Genomic DNA, 13,820 nt, shown 5'->3' on the forward strand with positions numbered 1-13,820 from the left:
TAAAGGGGTTTATGTAAGACTGTTTTCCCCAGCATCGACCTCGGGACTTGATCATCTCAATGAACCCGTGAAACGACCGTGTGATCCCTGAATTCTTCCCATTTTCCCATTTGATTAGTCTGTTGCTTTTTCTAGTTGCATGGTCCTTGAGATCCCAGTATATCTTTGCTCTTTCAACTCGTTGCCACAACACCCCCCCCTCCCCCAACATACACAGAGCAAGGGAAGATAAACATGACTGAACGACGCCCCTCGGGCTTGGAAAGGAGTCCAACTGCGCCGCCGATTCTCTCAAATGGCCACTTTGCTTCGATCGGCGCCAAAGGCGATGCTGCCTCCTACGAGCACGGCGTGCAGGTAATTGATGAGAATAAGGAGTTCAAGTACGGCAACCTCCCTCTCTTATGGTTCATCTAATTATAAGGCTTCGAAGCTGATCGCATCGCTATAGTCCCAACCTGTCCAAATATTTGTCCCTTGAGAATGTCACATCGGCTGGTTTCAACTACCATCTCATCTCCGTGTTTGGTTCGCAATCCACCGGAAAGTCCACACTGCTCAATCACCTGTTCGGAACCGAGTTCTCGGTGATGTCGGAGCTGGAAAGAAGGCAAACGACAAAGGGTATCTGGCTGTCGAACAACAAGAAGCAGGGCGAACCTGGCGCGGCGGAGCGCATGGCTGATAACATCTTGGTGATGGATGTGGAGGGAACTGACGGTCGCGAGAGAGGCGAGGATCAGGACTTCGAGCGCAAGAGTGCGCTCTTTGCGCTTGCGACGAGTGAGGTCCTCATTGTCAACATCTGGGAACACCAGGTGGGGTTGTATCAAGGAGCCAACATGGGGTTGTTGAAGACCGTGTTCGAAGTTAACTTGCAGCTGTTCCTAAAGGATAAACAGTATGTATCCTTGTGATCGTCCCATTATCTATGCGCTTTGGGTGCTAATCTCTCTACAGTACTACCCACCGGTCCCTCCTATTTTTCGTCATTCGTGATTTCATCGGTAACACACCACTCAAGAACCTGCAGAAGACACTATTGGAAGACCTCTCACGTCTCTGGGACACTATATCGAAACCTGCGGGCCTGGAGAAGTCGACGATTCACGACTACTTTGATTTCCAATTCTATGGACTGCCGCACAAGGGTTATCAGCCTGACCAGTTTGTGACAGAGGCAAAGAAGCTTGGCCTGCGTTTCCGTGAAGGTCACCGAGACCCAAAGAGGGATGCGCTCAAGGGCGAGTTCTCCGAAGGAGGAGTCTTCCTACCTGAGTACCATCGCCGTATCCCAGCCGATGGATTCTCACATTATGCGGAGGGCATTTGGGATCAAATTGTAAACAATAAGGACTTGGATTTGCCTACACAGCAGGAGTTGCTTGCGCAATTCCGTTGTGACGAAATCTTGCGCGAGGTAATGATCGGCTTCGATGAGGCGATTGTCGCATTTGAAGATAAGCAGGCCGAATCAGTGCGTCTCGGTGCACCTGAGGTTCTAGGGGGACTTGGCGTTGCTATGCGTGCTGCGCGCGTCAAGACCCTAAAGAGCTTTGAGACGGAAGCCAGCCGATACCACAAGGGTGTTTACCAACGGAAAAGCGCCGAGCTCCAGGGCAAGGTCGATACACGCCTTAAGGCGCTCTTCCACGGCCAGCTATCTGCAGCTCACAAGTCTGGAATTCGCGACTTCAGTGATTCGGTCACTGCTGCCGTGAAGGATGGCCAGAAGAAGGGCGGTAGCTACGACTTCGCCGAAATTGTCAGCAAGGAGGCTCAGTCTTCATTGGAGAAGTTCGAGGAGGTCGCCCGCTCCACGTTGGTGGATGGGGCTTCCTGGAGCAACTACACTCAGGAGCTATCTTTGTATAAGAAAGAATTGGCCGAGGTCAGTGCCCGACTACGCCGTGATGAAATGAGACGGCTGGCCACCCGCGTTGAGCGGTGGGTTCAATCTCGCCTGGGTGAATCTGTGGGCCTCGAGTTCAATGCCCTCGGGTCCGGAAGAGCTGGCAGTGGTGCCCCTGAGAACGGGGAGAAGCCTGCCGAAAAGGACTTCTGGGATCGGATCTGGAACTTGTTTGAAGATACCGTTCTTGACGCAGAGCGGAGATTCACGGACCGTGCGAGCAGCTTCGATGCTAGCATTGATGAAGTCGATGTTGGCCTTTGGCGACTGCGCCGTAAATCTTGGGGTGTTCTCCGCGCCAAGATTGAAGAGGAGATGATTGAGGGCAACTTGCTCCTCAAGCTTCGGGAGAACTTTGAGGACAAGTTCCGCTATGACGAAGCTGGTGTGCCACGCATCTGGCGCCCAACTGATGACATCGAGGGCATTTACACCCGTGCTCGCGAATCCACCTTGACGCTGATTCCCCTTCTGTCTCGTTTCCGCCTGGAAAGGACGGGTGGCCCACCCCCGCTTGACCGATGGATTGGACACACTCCAAGCACCGCGACATCTGCGGACGAGGAGGATCTGGCCCCCATCGGGGGTGTGGACGAACACGAGGGCAAGAGTTTGGAAGAAGAGACGACCATTCTTAGCGATACGAAGCGCCAAGAGCTCACTATACGATTTAAGAAGACCGCGGACGGTGTCTACGTCGAGGCCAAGCGGAGTGCCATCGGCGGTATGACACAGGTCCCCTTGTATTTCTACGGTTTGTTGCTGGCTCTAGGCTGGAACGAAATCTGGGCTGGTAAGTTTCTATGGATGAATGCTTCATTTTCGCAATTACTGACATATACTCAGTCCTACGCAACCCGGCTTACTTTATCCTGCTCTTTGTGTGTGCCATTGGCGCATACATCACCTATCACCTCAACTTGTGGGGTCCCATACTGAAGATGACCGAGGCCGCCTCCCAGCAAGCTCTGGTAGAAGGCAAGCGCCGCCTGCGCGAGTTCCTCGAATCCTCCGACACTGGTCGTCAGGCGATTGCTATGTCGGCTGGGGAGCGAGCTGGATCTTCAGACCGAAAGGAAGAGTATGAAATGTCGGATATGCAGAAGGGTGGCTCGAACGCTAATGACGACCTGGATGACATGTAACTTTGTTTACTTGCTCTTCTGGTGATCCTGTACACTGTACTTTACTTTCTGTAGCTTCTATATGCAGTACAACATGAACTTTTGACTACAATCTCACCAACAACAGAACCTCCGGCTTTGGTCCCGACTCCATTGATACTCGCAGGTGGAGACACCGCGCCTTCCTGAAAGAGAAAAGATTACAATTACCTCATTAGGATAGGGAAGGAACGACCGAAGGGTATACCGAGGAAGTGATAGGGTCCACTAGCCCATTTTATAGGCAGTATATGTATGGGATTATAGGGGGTGTTAAAACTTATGAACAGTCACGGTAATGTAGGTAAGATGTGACCGGGTCTGTTGTGATATCCAAAGAATCCCAACCTAATCCTCGAACATTGGACATTGAACAAGTTCACACCAAACACATTGAGGATTTTTGTTAGATTCGACCAATTGACCCTCATTACGGGGGTCATACGTCAAAGGCACCGGACTTCCTCCGAGGTGAGGGGTATAGTCATCTATTCCAGGCGCTTTTGCTATATTAACCACGTAGTCACATAGCTTGTGTTTTTCTTAGCACTGGAAAGTCCCGAAAGATGTCTGGCATTCCCAATCTCCCAGAGACATTCGATGATCTCCCCGACAAGCGTCGCTTCTGGCCTGGGACCGCAGGGTCAGAAGAGGAAGGGCTGGGAATGCTCCGCCTTCTAACGCCCGAGTTAGTTGCCCAAGCCGCGCGAACACAAATCCAGACCGGCGAGCGGGTATGCTTAAACTGGAATATGGAGAATCTGAGCCCACCAGGTAAAACAAGGGCACCTGACTGTCGATAAACTATAAAAAAAAACCACAAGACTCACTCGAGAAAACCAGGGTTCGGCCGCAAGCCATTTGAGCACCGAGTTAACTGGGTCGCCGAGGGTGTTGCCTTCGACGACGAGTATCACTTCAACCCGCAGCAATCATCCCAGTGGGATGGCCTTCGGCACCACAATGCGCCAGCACCGACACCCGAAGATCAAGATCGACGTCTTTTCTATGGCGGCACGACCTCGGAGGAAATTCTAGATGAGAACTCGTCACGGATTGGCATTGGATTTTGGGCGAAGAAGGGCATTGCCGGGCGTGGCGTGCTGATTGACTACGTCTCCTACGCGGAGAAGAAAGGCATCAGCGTAAACGCGCTGAGTCGGCAGATGATCTCACTAGATGAGGTCCAGGAGATTGCGCGCGAATGCAACATCAGCTTCCAGAAGGGTGATGTCTTTTTCTTGCGGGTTGGCTTGCCTAGGACGTGGGAGCAGATGTCCGCCGAGGAGCGGGTAACTTATAGTCAGCAGGGAACGCCGCAGCATGCTGGAATCGAACAGAGTGAGCGGGTGCTGCGCTTTCTCTGGGATAATCATTTTGCGGCCGTTGCGTCCGATGCTGTTAGCTTCGAAGTTTACCCGCCTCTGAACGCTGAGTTTGATTTGCATCATTATTTGCTAGCTGGATGGGGAGTTCCTATTGGGGAGATGTTTGATCTGGATGAATTGGCTGCCACCTGCAAGCGTTTAGGTCGTTGGAGTTTCTTCATCTCCAGTAGTCCGTTGAACTGCTCCCGGGGAGTTTCTAGTCCGCCTAACTGCATGGCTATTTTCTAGCATAGATTCCTGAGCACTTTCTTTATACGCACTTCCCCTTTTTTTTTTTTTGGCTTTGAAAGCACATTTATTATAACGCAATTCTCGGCCATGTTAAATATGCCGAAATTCGACCCAATGGAGTCCCCAAGGTCTAAGACCAAGTCCGATCACACTTGGCCTTTAAAGGGGGTTCTGCCACCTAAAATTTATTCTTCCCCCAGGTATGCCGGCCACAATCAAACGGTTGGCTCTTCTGCCCTGCATCCTCCTAGTTCTGGGGCTTTATGTTTACTATCAACCTGAACCACGACCACTCACTCATAATGGAGTACTTGACAAATTTCCTGCTAAAAAGCCAAACCGAGAGCATCTATTTGATGGCTCCTGGAATTATCAGCGCGATAGAGATAACCTGATGCTCACCCAAGACCAATGTGACCAGGCATTTCCCGATCTCTACGCCGAACTTGATCGCGCCAGGGACGATCGCAAATCCCGGCCGATATCTCTCAGGGAACTGGATGCGATCCCAGCCCGAAATGGATATATTCGAGCTATGATATATGATCAGCAGGTAACAAACATGACCATTTCGTACACCCAACTCGTGCTAAGGCGTGATCTAGTTGTATGTCATCGACAAGGAAGGCTCCATTTGGTCCCGAGAAAAAGCCACACTGTCGGCGATAAACCGAGCGATTCTTTCATCGCCGGAGCCGCTCCCTAACATTGAATTTGTTTTCAATACAGACGACTCGGTCGATGAATTGCCCCTTTGGGGGTATGCTCGTCGCGCAAAAGACAAGTCTATATGGTTGATCCCGGATTTTGGATACTGGTCTTGGCCGGAGACCAAAGCTGGGTCTACACGCGAAGTGCAAGCCAAAGCCGAATGGGCGGAAGAAGAAGAAGGGCTGACCTGGAGCAATAAAACGGCCAAGCTGCTCTGGCGCGGAGTGCCTAACATGGGCCCAACAATCCGGGATAAGCTTATCCAAGTAACGAGAGACAAGTCCTGGGCGGATGTGAAGGCACTTGTGTGGAACGACAAGGCCAGTCTGGAAAATGACTACAAGACTATGCCGCAGCACTGCGAGTATCAATATGTTGCGCAGACAGAAGGGAATACATACTCTGGTCGTCTAAAGTATCTCCAGAGTTGCAGGAGTGTGGTTGTCTCGCACGAGCTGGAGTGGATCCAGCACTATTATCATCTCATGAAGTCCTCAGGACCCGAGCAAAATTTTGTCCAGGTGAGGCGTGACTGGTCAGATTTGGAGGGACAAATGCAGCATCTTTTGTCTCACGATGATGAGGCTAGACGAATTGCGGACAATAGTGTTCGAACTTTCCGCGAGAGGTATCTCAGTCCTGCGGCGGAGGTGTGCTACTGGCGTCGGTTGATGCGGGAGTGGAAGAAGATCATTGATTTCGAGCCTGAATTCTTCAAAATGGTGGATGGGAAGAAGGATTGGAGAGGCATCTCCGTGGAGAGTTTCTTGTTGATGGGAGAGGTGGAGTATGACCCCCGGTGAAAGAAACAAGATCGTATATAGGAAAAAAGGAGAGGAAGAAGGAGCAGTATATAGTGATAAGTAATGAGACTACGGTCTAGTTTGGTCCTAAGGGAACGAACCTAGGATCTTTGTCTCATCCAATGAAATATCCACACCAGCCGGGTTATACTAGATCATATCTGTGATTTGCGCATTTTTCGTCCCCTGGAACAGACCCCGAGAGAGCCATGTTTGAATGAAACCGTACTCGGTTGCTTGTTATGAATATAAATGTGGGAGAATGTGCAAACTGGACCAAGGAGGCTTTTTTTGGTTCTTACGTCTTACTGGACATTCATTAGATATCCCCGAGAAGCATCTGTGTTGGTTATGAAATAAAAGCTCATAGTATACAGGGGTATCCTGTAGGATGAATAAGACATATGCATAGCTGAACAGGTAAGAAATCATGCACGCTCAATCGTAAATTGCAAAGAAACCTCCCATCTTTGACCTCCGGTGCCATACCCGCCACCTAGCCTGTTGCGAATCAAGCTGGATATCTTTTCCCGTAGCCGGGCAAGATTATCCTCTGAACCGGTGACTCGGAGCTTGAGGTTTGCCATACATAGCCCATAATGGACCTGCCAGAATCGGGCGTCATCAATCCCGAACACAGAAGGGTCGGCTTCAATATCCTTGATGACATCAGAAACTCCTTGGCCGGAGTAGGACATCAGAAGCATGGAGCCTAGAGTCTTCACCAAGCGAGTTCCTAGGAAACACATCGAGAAGGCAATGGTACCAGAAAGGAGCTTATCGAGCCAATCATAGATCCGGATTGAGACCAGAGGTAAAAGCAGCAGCAGGGTTGAGCAGGAGAGGGTCAGGAAGTGGGAGGGGTTGCTTAAAACCGAAGGAAGGGACTGAATGTACCCAAATCTCATAGCTTTCCCAATTCGAGCGTGGTTCTTGAGGCCGATTGCCGACACAAGCGTCGACGAAATAGCTAGAACTGCAGTCACATCCACGCTACCTAGAGAAACCCGATCATGCTCATGTGGGCGATGAGGCTCATGACCAGACTTCTCGAGGAAATGCTGCAGGTTGTGGGATATAAGATCCATCCCCATAAACAAAAGAAGTACAGCCATCGCAAACCCCGCTAGAACTTCTGCACGTTCAAGGCCGAACGGGTGGCGGATACTCGATCGCTTCCAGACTTCAAAATTGCCCAGCACATCAACCGCAACACACAAGAGAGCCCCGAGTGAATCAAATAGAATCAGATGCGACAATGCTGTCATGGCAAGAGACCCATGTGCGGTCCAGAGTGTGTATGCCGCAATGAACATATGACACAGACTCCACCAGAAGCGGGTCTTTTGGTCTTTCGACATGCTGGACCGGCATTCTTTCAGTGTTGGCATGGGCAGGGAGTTCGGAAGGGCTAGGGGCGCGCGAGGAGGAGGCTCAAGGAAGATCTGGTGCGATATGCTACTGTGTTTGTACTTGTGGCCGCGACGTTGTCCCATATTCTGAAACACGAAATAAGTTAGTATCACCGCTATCACAAGTCATCGGCGCGATTCAACACACCGATTTGATTACTGGGCTCTTCGCCATAACAGTGGTGTTGAAATTGAATGGCCCCGCAGGGGTCGTGTCGCCAGGGCCATTCTTGATCGGTGTCTCTGCATCTTCAGGTGAGGTCGCCAGGTTGAAAGAGGACTTTGTTGGGCTCAGAGTATCTCTGCTTTCAGCATCCATGATACCCTTCGGAAAGGAAGCCTTTAGCGGCGATAGGGAATTGCGATCGATAGGGATACCCGAGTTAACGTGGGAGCCATATTCATCATCCGCTGGCGGAGTGGGGGGTGCGCGGCGGGAGAGGAAGAGGGAGGTTCGAAGCCATTGAGCTGGCTTTGCGAACAGAATGCCTTTATGAATTGGTTGCTATGTACACATCAGTAGGTTGAGGCTGGGGGGTATCAACCCCCCAGACGAGCCCCGGTGTTTCTGCCGATCATCACGTGGGCGGCCTCAAGGTACCCTGAAACCTAAAAGTCTTAGCGCATTCCCCTTAACTATAGCCACTAAATAAGAGATTGAATGTGTGAGAGTAGGTTCATGGCTATTATTTGTACCAAAAGGGTTACGAGTTAGTATCAAAGTTTGTTCTCGGGCTTAAATCTTATTCGATAAAGACCTAAGACATGCAGGATCATGCACAAGTACGACGAACTGCATCAAGGAACTAGATTAACTTGGCAGCCAGTTAGGGAATTTCATAATACAAGTGTCCAACGTTCAATCTTTGATAATCATATCATCGAGGCTAACCTTCAGGCCTTTGCAACCCGAATATCTGGCCGAAATGTAGGCCAGCATTCCCATTTCAAGGTAATCTCGTCCGCGTTCTGGAATTCGAGATGAAAGTGGGCGGTTTTCCATGAGGATCCTCTCAATATAATACAGGGAAGAGTATCCAAATTTGAAGAAAACCGTAAAGGAGAGAATGCAAACGATAAGAAACGAGGAAAAGAGAAGAGAACGAAACGGTTCTTACGGAGTGTATCGGTGCAGTCGCTTAACCACATGGGCTCCAGACACTTGCGTAGGTTGATAAAGATACAGAGTACACTAGAACAATATATATCAAATTGTAAGAAGATTCTCTGTATGTAGTATTTTTCCATACGTAGATGAACATGTGAAGTCAATTTGCTTCGCAACGCTCAACAATAATATACAATTTACACTATTTCAATATATCGCTTGAACTCCCTATAACCGAGTTAGCCTTGCATCCATAAGCACAATATTTCCGACTTACCAATCAGTCACAACCTCTCTCCAAAGACCCAGTTCGTGCTGTCTTGTGGCTGTGAAGAAATCTACGAACTCTGACCCCAGAATCTCCCGTGCAATGCTTCCCGGAGCCGAGAAACGGTCCAAGGCCTTATCCAAAGTATTGGGCAGAAGCTCTGGACGCTCCCCTGGCGTACGCGCAGACATCGGGGGGACCTTGATCTCAAGCTTCTTCTGTACACCCCTCCAGCCCGCTGCAAGGATGACACTCAGCGCATAATGGGGATGTAGATCCGCTCCAGGAATGCGGATTTCCATACGCGTGGCCCCTGGCTTGCATACTGGTGGCGTGATGAGACGGATTGAGGCAATCCGGTCCTCGAGTCCCCAGCTGATGTGCACTGGTGCCCAGTAGTTCTCAACGAGGCGCTTGTATGAGTTCACAGTCGGCGCAAACAGTGGCATGATATCGGGCAGAGCTTCGAGAAGCCCAGCGAGGAAATGACGTCCTGTGTCGGAGAGGTGTGCGATGTCTGACCATTGAGGGTTCGCCTCGGGTGTTTCTCTTGCAAACAAGTTCTTCCCATCCTTGTCGGCAAGTGAGATGTGGATGTGCCCGGAGCTGCCCGGCATGCCTTGCATGGGCTTAGCCATAAAGCATGGTGTAACGCCGTGGTCGACCCCCAGGGATTTGGTTAATAGTCTGTCGACTTGTCAGCTTTGGAGGCGACGGATGATTTTCGGTACTTGCGGCACTCACTTGAACATTGCCACTTTGTCTGCCATTTCACTAATCTCAGAAACCATCAAGGCCTATACAAAGTGTCAGGGTAGTTCAAATGACTTGGATGGATGCCATACTGCTTCATACACACCGGGCCCGCCCTCAGTGTGCCATCCTTCAATGCCGCAGTTGATTTGTGCGCAGGTATTGAAAATATCGTAGAAGTACTTCTTGTTGGCAACCGGTCTCGTTGAGCTATAGCAGAACATGCCAGCTGTAATTGGTCTCAGGGCACTTGGGGCATTTTTTTCTAGGAAAGTAGCGAGGTTGGGATGCTGGGAGCCTGCACTGCCGTATCCGTCTTCGGACGGAGTCTGGAAATTCATAAATTCAAGTTCGACTGCCTGGTATCAGCCTTTGAGGTCCTCTCGCCAGATTTCCCCGTAGCTTACCTCCAGCTAAAGCACGAAGCCCCTCTCCCGCAAGCTTATCGCACAGACTCCTTAACATGCTCCTCCCATCGGCTGAAACCGGGCGTGAATCGTCAAGGAATCGTACTAGGAAGAAAGGAATATTGTCCTCCCATGGCAGACGGCGGAACGAGCTCAAATCTGGAACGGCTAGGAAGTCTGCGTAGCCTGATTCCGGGGGTGCGACACGCGCATCGGTTGTCCATAGCATATCGTGCATATCCCAACCGAAAAGAGCTGAGCTGAAGCCGAATCCCTTTGCTGCAATTCCAAGGAACTTCTCCTTGGCCATCACCTTGCCACGAAGCACGCCATCGCTGTCGATGCCGGCGACTTTGACCTTGATGTCGTCGGCGAGAAGTTTGGGGAGTGATTCGACTGTGATCATGGTAGGCGTAGTCATCCTGGGAAAAAACAATCAACAAAAGCAGCAGGACTAACCGAGTCCAACAATTTGAATTGAAAGAGACATTTCGCCGGCCCCTGTGACTTTATACAATTGCGTAGTGGGCTGTGAGGTTGCGGGTCCAACATGTGGTCAACATTAATGCCGCGCCGCAGCTCAGGTCACGAATAATCCCGCGCGCTTTAGACCGTAGCGCGCAATGTCTCAAAACAATGTCATCGGTGAAGCTATTGCTCTCACGGAGATGCTCCGCGCTCCGCGCTGTGGAGTTCCGCACCCCACGGGTCCACCTGTAGACAGCGCGCTTATTCTCGTGATAAAACCCAGATCAAATATTAAGCCGATGGGTTTATTGTTCATTGTAAATCTAATGAAATGCACATCTCCGAAATGACTTGCACTCGCATCCATATCGCCATCCTCGTGTGTGATACGCCTATCCAGCCTATTGTCACAAAGTATGGCGACTACTTCGCAATATTCCAAGATCTTCTGAGGCAAGGCTTCAAAGACTTGCAAACATCCGAAAAGTGCAAAGATATCACGGTGGAATTTAGTGAACACCACATGGTGGATGATAACCGATTTCTTGATGCAGAGAAAGTCGACGCCGTTCTTTTGACTGGAAGCAGTACGTTACCATTCATTTCAATAGCCGAATGTGGGGGACTGATATCACTTGATAGAGCACGATGCCTGGGCTGATGATCAGTGGATCTGTGATCTCACAAGCAACATTCGTGAGACCGTTTTGACACACAAGAAGCCCGTGGTTGGGATTTGCTTCGGACATCAAATTCTTGCGCGGGCACTGGGAGCCCAAGTTGGGAGAAACGAAACTGGATGGGAGGTTTCTGCCGAGAAGCTCGCCCTAACTGAGGCTGGGAAGACACTGTTTGGAAAGGATACACTGGCAAGTGAAGAAACACCCGAACAAGCTCAAATTGCGGGAGATTCTGATTGAATACAGAGCATTCACCAGATGCACCGGGATATTGTCTTTGATGCTCCAATCGGTTACACGAATCTCGCTACAAGTCCAAAATGTGAAGTTCAGGGCCTTTACTTGCCAAAGCGAGTGCTGTCGGTACAAGGACACCCTGAATATAATGAAGGTATAATGTCATGCCTGCTCGAAGCCAGACACGATAATGGGATATTTGATGATAAACTGTACAAGGATGGTCTATCGCGAGCGGGTGATTCTCATGATGGGTGGTTGATAGCAAAGGTAATTGCAAGATTCATACTGGACGCGAAGACCGAGTAGTTCAAGCAGATATTAAATAAAGTGCTATTGTTATATTGTCACAAGATTGAGATGCAAACAATAAAAGTGGAATTGGAAAAAAAACACGAGTTGTCATATCTGCAACCGCGCCGGCTCCGCGCTATAAAGTCCACCTCTCCCACCTTTCGGCTTTCCACTCTTTTTTTTCCCAGATCAAATACACAACATACGCTATGTCAAACCAAATCCGTACCATCTGTCCCTCAACGCACGAGGTCATTTTTGATCAACCTGGCACTTCACTCAATGAAGCTATCAAAGTTGCTGCGGCCTCAAAGCAAGCTTTTGAGTCCTACAGAACAAGCTCTCTGGAGGATCGAAAAGACATTGTGAAACGAGCACTGGACATTATTGAGCAGCGCCGCGATGATCTGGCCAAAGAACTGACCTCGCAAATGGGGCGACCCATCCGGTACTGTGCCTCAGAGATCAACACTATGCGTCTGCGCGCCGAGTACTTGATGGATATTGCCGAAGAGAGCTTGTCTGATCTCCCTGGTCGGCCAGAAGCCGGCTTCCGGCGAACGGTCAAGCGTGTTCCCGTGGGACCGGTGCTTATTGCGGGTGCTTGGAATGTGAGTGAGCACTGTTAATGAAGTATCCCTAGACTTGCTTATCAATATGATAGTATCCTTACCTGACTACCGTCAATGCTCTTGTCCCGGCACTTCTTGCTGGTAACAGCGTTATCCTGCGCCCCTCGCCGCAGACCCCGCTATTTGGCAATAGACTGCTCGAGGTCTTTACTGAGGCAGGACTTCCACCTCAGGTTCTTCAGGTCATTCATATTGGAAACCTGGATATTTTGGATCAGGTGGCACAGATTCCTGAGATTCAGTCCGTCTCATTTACCGGATCAACAGCGGGTGGTATTAGACTCAGGGAGGCAACAGCCCGACACATCAAGCCCGTCAACCTGGAGCTTGGTGGAAATGATCCCGCATATGTTCGGTCAGATGTCGATGTGAAGCATGTCGCAGAGCAGCTCGTGGACGGAGCTGTTTTCAATTCTGGACAGAGCTGCTGTTCCATAGAGCGGGTGTACGTGCATGAAAGCATTTACGAGGACTTTGTTTGCGCTGTGAAGGAAGAACTGAAATCGTAAGGCCGATTACATTCAAAAGAGAATATCCCCTGACATGCAAACTAGGTACAAACTTGGTGATCCGCAAGATCAAAGCACGACCACAGGCCCCGTCATCTCAACGCAGGCCGTAGAGAAGATCGCTTCTCATGTCAAGGATGCAATTGCTAAAGGAGCTATCAACTCCACTCCCCAGAACCCAAGCTTCGAGGTGACGAGCAACCCTCAGATCCAAAAAGGGAACTTTGTTTCTCCGGTTGTTTTGACCAATGTCAACCATACCATGGCTACGATGAAGGAGGAAACTTTCGGTCCAGTGATCCCAATTATGAAAGTCTCCAGCGACGATGAAGCTGTTGCATTGATGAATGACAGTGACTATGGTCTGACGGCGAGCGTTTGGACGAAGGATATCACTCGCGGAGAGGAGTTGATTGATCGCATTGAGGCCGGTACGGTGTTTATTAACCGTTGTGACTATCCAAGCCCGGTAAGACACTTTGAAAATCTCTAAATCATCGTGCTATTGGGTCATCAATGCTAATATTGGACATTAGGACCTTGCCTGGACAGGGTGGAAGACATCAGGTTTGGGATGCACTCTTGGCCCACGGGGATACGATGGATTTGTGAAGCTGAAGAGCTACCACATCAAGGATAGCTCGGCATGAGGACGCAGGCAGCTTTGAAGATGCTTAGGTAGCGTGATAATCTAGAGTAGTTCAAGAAATTTCAATACCGTTAGTTTTATTCAACTATTCAACTATCTGAGCATGCCTCCTATTAACTCGAAGCTATGAAGACCAAAAGTACACCAAGCTCATAATCATTCATGACAGAAAGCAATACCGATGAGCCCGTGGAG

General features: G+C 49.9%; 7 protein-coding genes across 7 annotated transcripts; 5 read left to right on the forward strand and 2 right to left on the reverse strand.

Annotated features, from left to right (window-relative positions):
- Window positions 1-234: 234 nt before the first annotated feature.
- sey1 (dynamin-like GTPase SEY1) lies at window positions 235-3,057 on the forward strand (the record flags this gene model as incomplete). Its single annotated transcript, XM_057225529.1, has 4 exons — window positions 235-383; window positions 452-901; window positions 961-2,705; window positions 2,759-3,057. 4 exons carry the CDS (start codon window positions 235-237, stop codon window positions 3,055-3,057), a joined length of 2,643 nt encoding a protein of 880 aa, XP_057089545.1.
- Window positions 3,058-3,641: 584 nt separating this feature from the next.
- N7447_001254 (uncharacterized protein) lies at window positions 3,642-4,691 on the forward strand (the record flags this gene model as incomplete). Its single annotated transcript, XM_057225530.1, has 2 exons — window positions 3,642-3,849; window positions 3,919-4,691. The coding sequence occupies 2 exons, from the start codon at window positions 3,642-3,644 to the stop codon at window positions 4,689-4,691; spliced, it is 981 nt and encodes a 326-aa protein (XP_057089546.1).
- Window positions 4,692-4,896: 205 nt separating this feature from the next.
- On the forward strand, window positions 4,897-6,208 carry N7447_001255 (CAZyme family GT90; the record flags this gene model as incomplete). The annotated part of the gene is made up of 2 exons (XM_057225531.1): window positions 4,897-5,247; window positions 5,300-6,208. The coding sequence occupies 2 exons, from the start codon at window positions 4,897-4,899 to the stop codon at window positions 6,206-6,208; spliced, it is 1,260 nt and encodes a 419-aa protein (XP_057089547.1).
- Window positions 6,209-6,636: 428 nt separating this feature from the next.
- N7447_001256 (cation efflux family protein family) lies at window positions 6,637-8,623 on the reverse strand (the record flags this gene model as incomplete). Its single annotated transcript, XM_057225532.1, has 3 exons — window positions 6,637-7,707; window positions 7,769-8,125; window positions 8,513-8,623. 3 exons carry the CDS (start codon window positions 8,621-8,623, stop codon window positions 6,637-6,639), a joined length of 1,539 nt encoding a protein of 512 aa, XP_057089548.1.
- Window positions 8,624-8,925: 302 nt separating this feature from the next.
- Window positions 8,926-10,577, reverse strand: N7447_001257 (glutamine synthetase family protein; the record flags this gene model as incomplete). The annotated part of the gene is made up of 5 exons (XM_057225533.1): window positions 8,926-8,956; window positions 9,006-9,683; window positions 9,741-9,793; window positions 9,842-10,104; window positions 10,157-10,577. 5 exons carry the CDS (start codon window positions 10,575-10,577, stop codon window positions 8,926-8,928), a joined length of 1,446 nt encoding a protein of 481 aa, XP_057089549.1.
- A 378-nt stretch (window positions 10,578-10,955) lies between these two features.
- On the forward strand, window positions 10,956-11,544 carry N7447_001258 (type 1 glutamine amidotransferase; the record flags this gene model as incomplete). Its single annotated transcript, XM_057225534.1, has 2 exons — window positions 10,956-11,211; window positions 11,267-11,544. The coding sequence occupies 2 exons, from the start codon at window positions 10,956-10,958 to the stop codon at window positions 11,542-11,544; spliced, it is 534 nt and encodes a 177-aa protein (XP_057089550.1).
- A 500-nt stretch (window positions 11,545-12,044) lies between these two features.
- Window positions 12,045-13,626, forward strand: N7447_001259 (aldehyde dehydrogenase family protein; the record flags this gene model as incomplete). The annotated part of the gene is made up of 4 exons (XM_057225535.1): window positions 12,045-12,446; window positions 12,500-12,972; window positions 13,022-13,445; window positions 13,513-13,626. 4 exons carry the CDS (start codon window positions 12,045-12,047, stop codon window positions 13,624-13,626), a joined length of 1,413 nt encoding a protein of 470 aa, XP_057089551.1.
- Window positions 13,627-13,820: the final 194 nt, after the last annotated feature.

This window comes from Penicillium robsamsonii (genome assembly GCF_028829455.1).
Source record: "Penicillium robsamsonii strain IBT 29466 chromosome Unknown utg000001l_segment0_segment0, whole genome shotgun sequence".
Lineage (NCBI taxonomy): Eukaryota > Fungi > Ascomycota > Eurotiomycetes > Eurotiales > Aspergillaceae > Penicillium > Penicillium robsamsonii.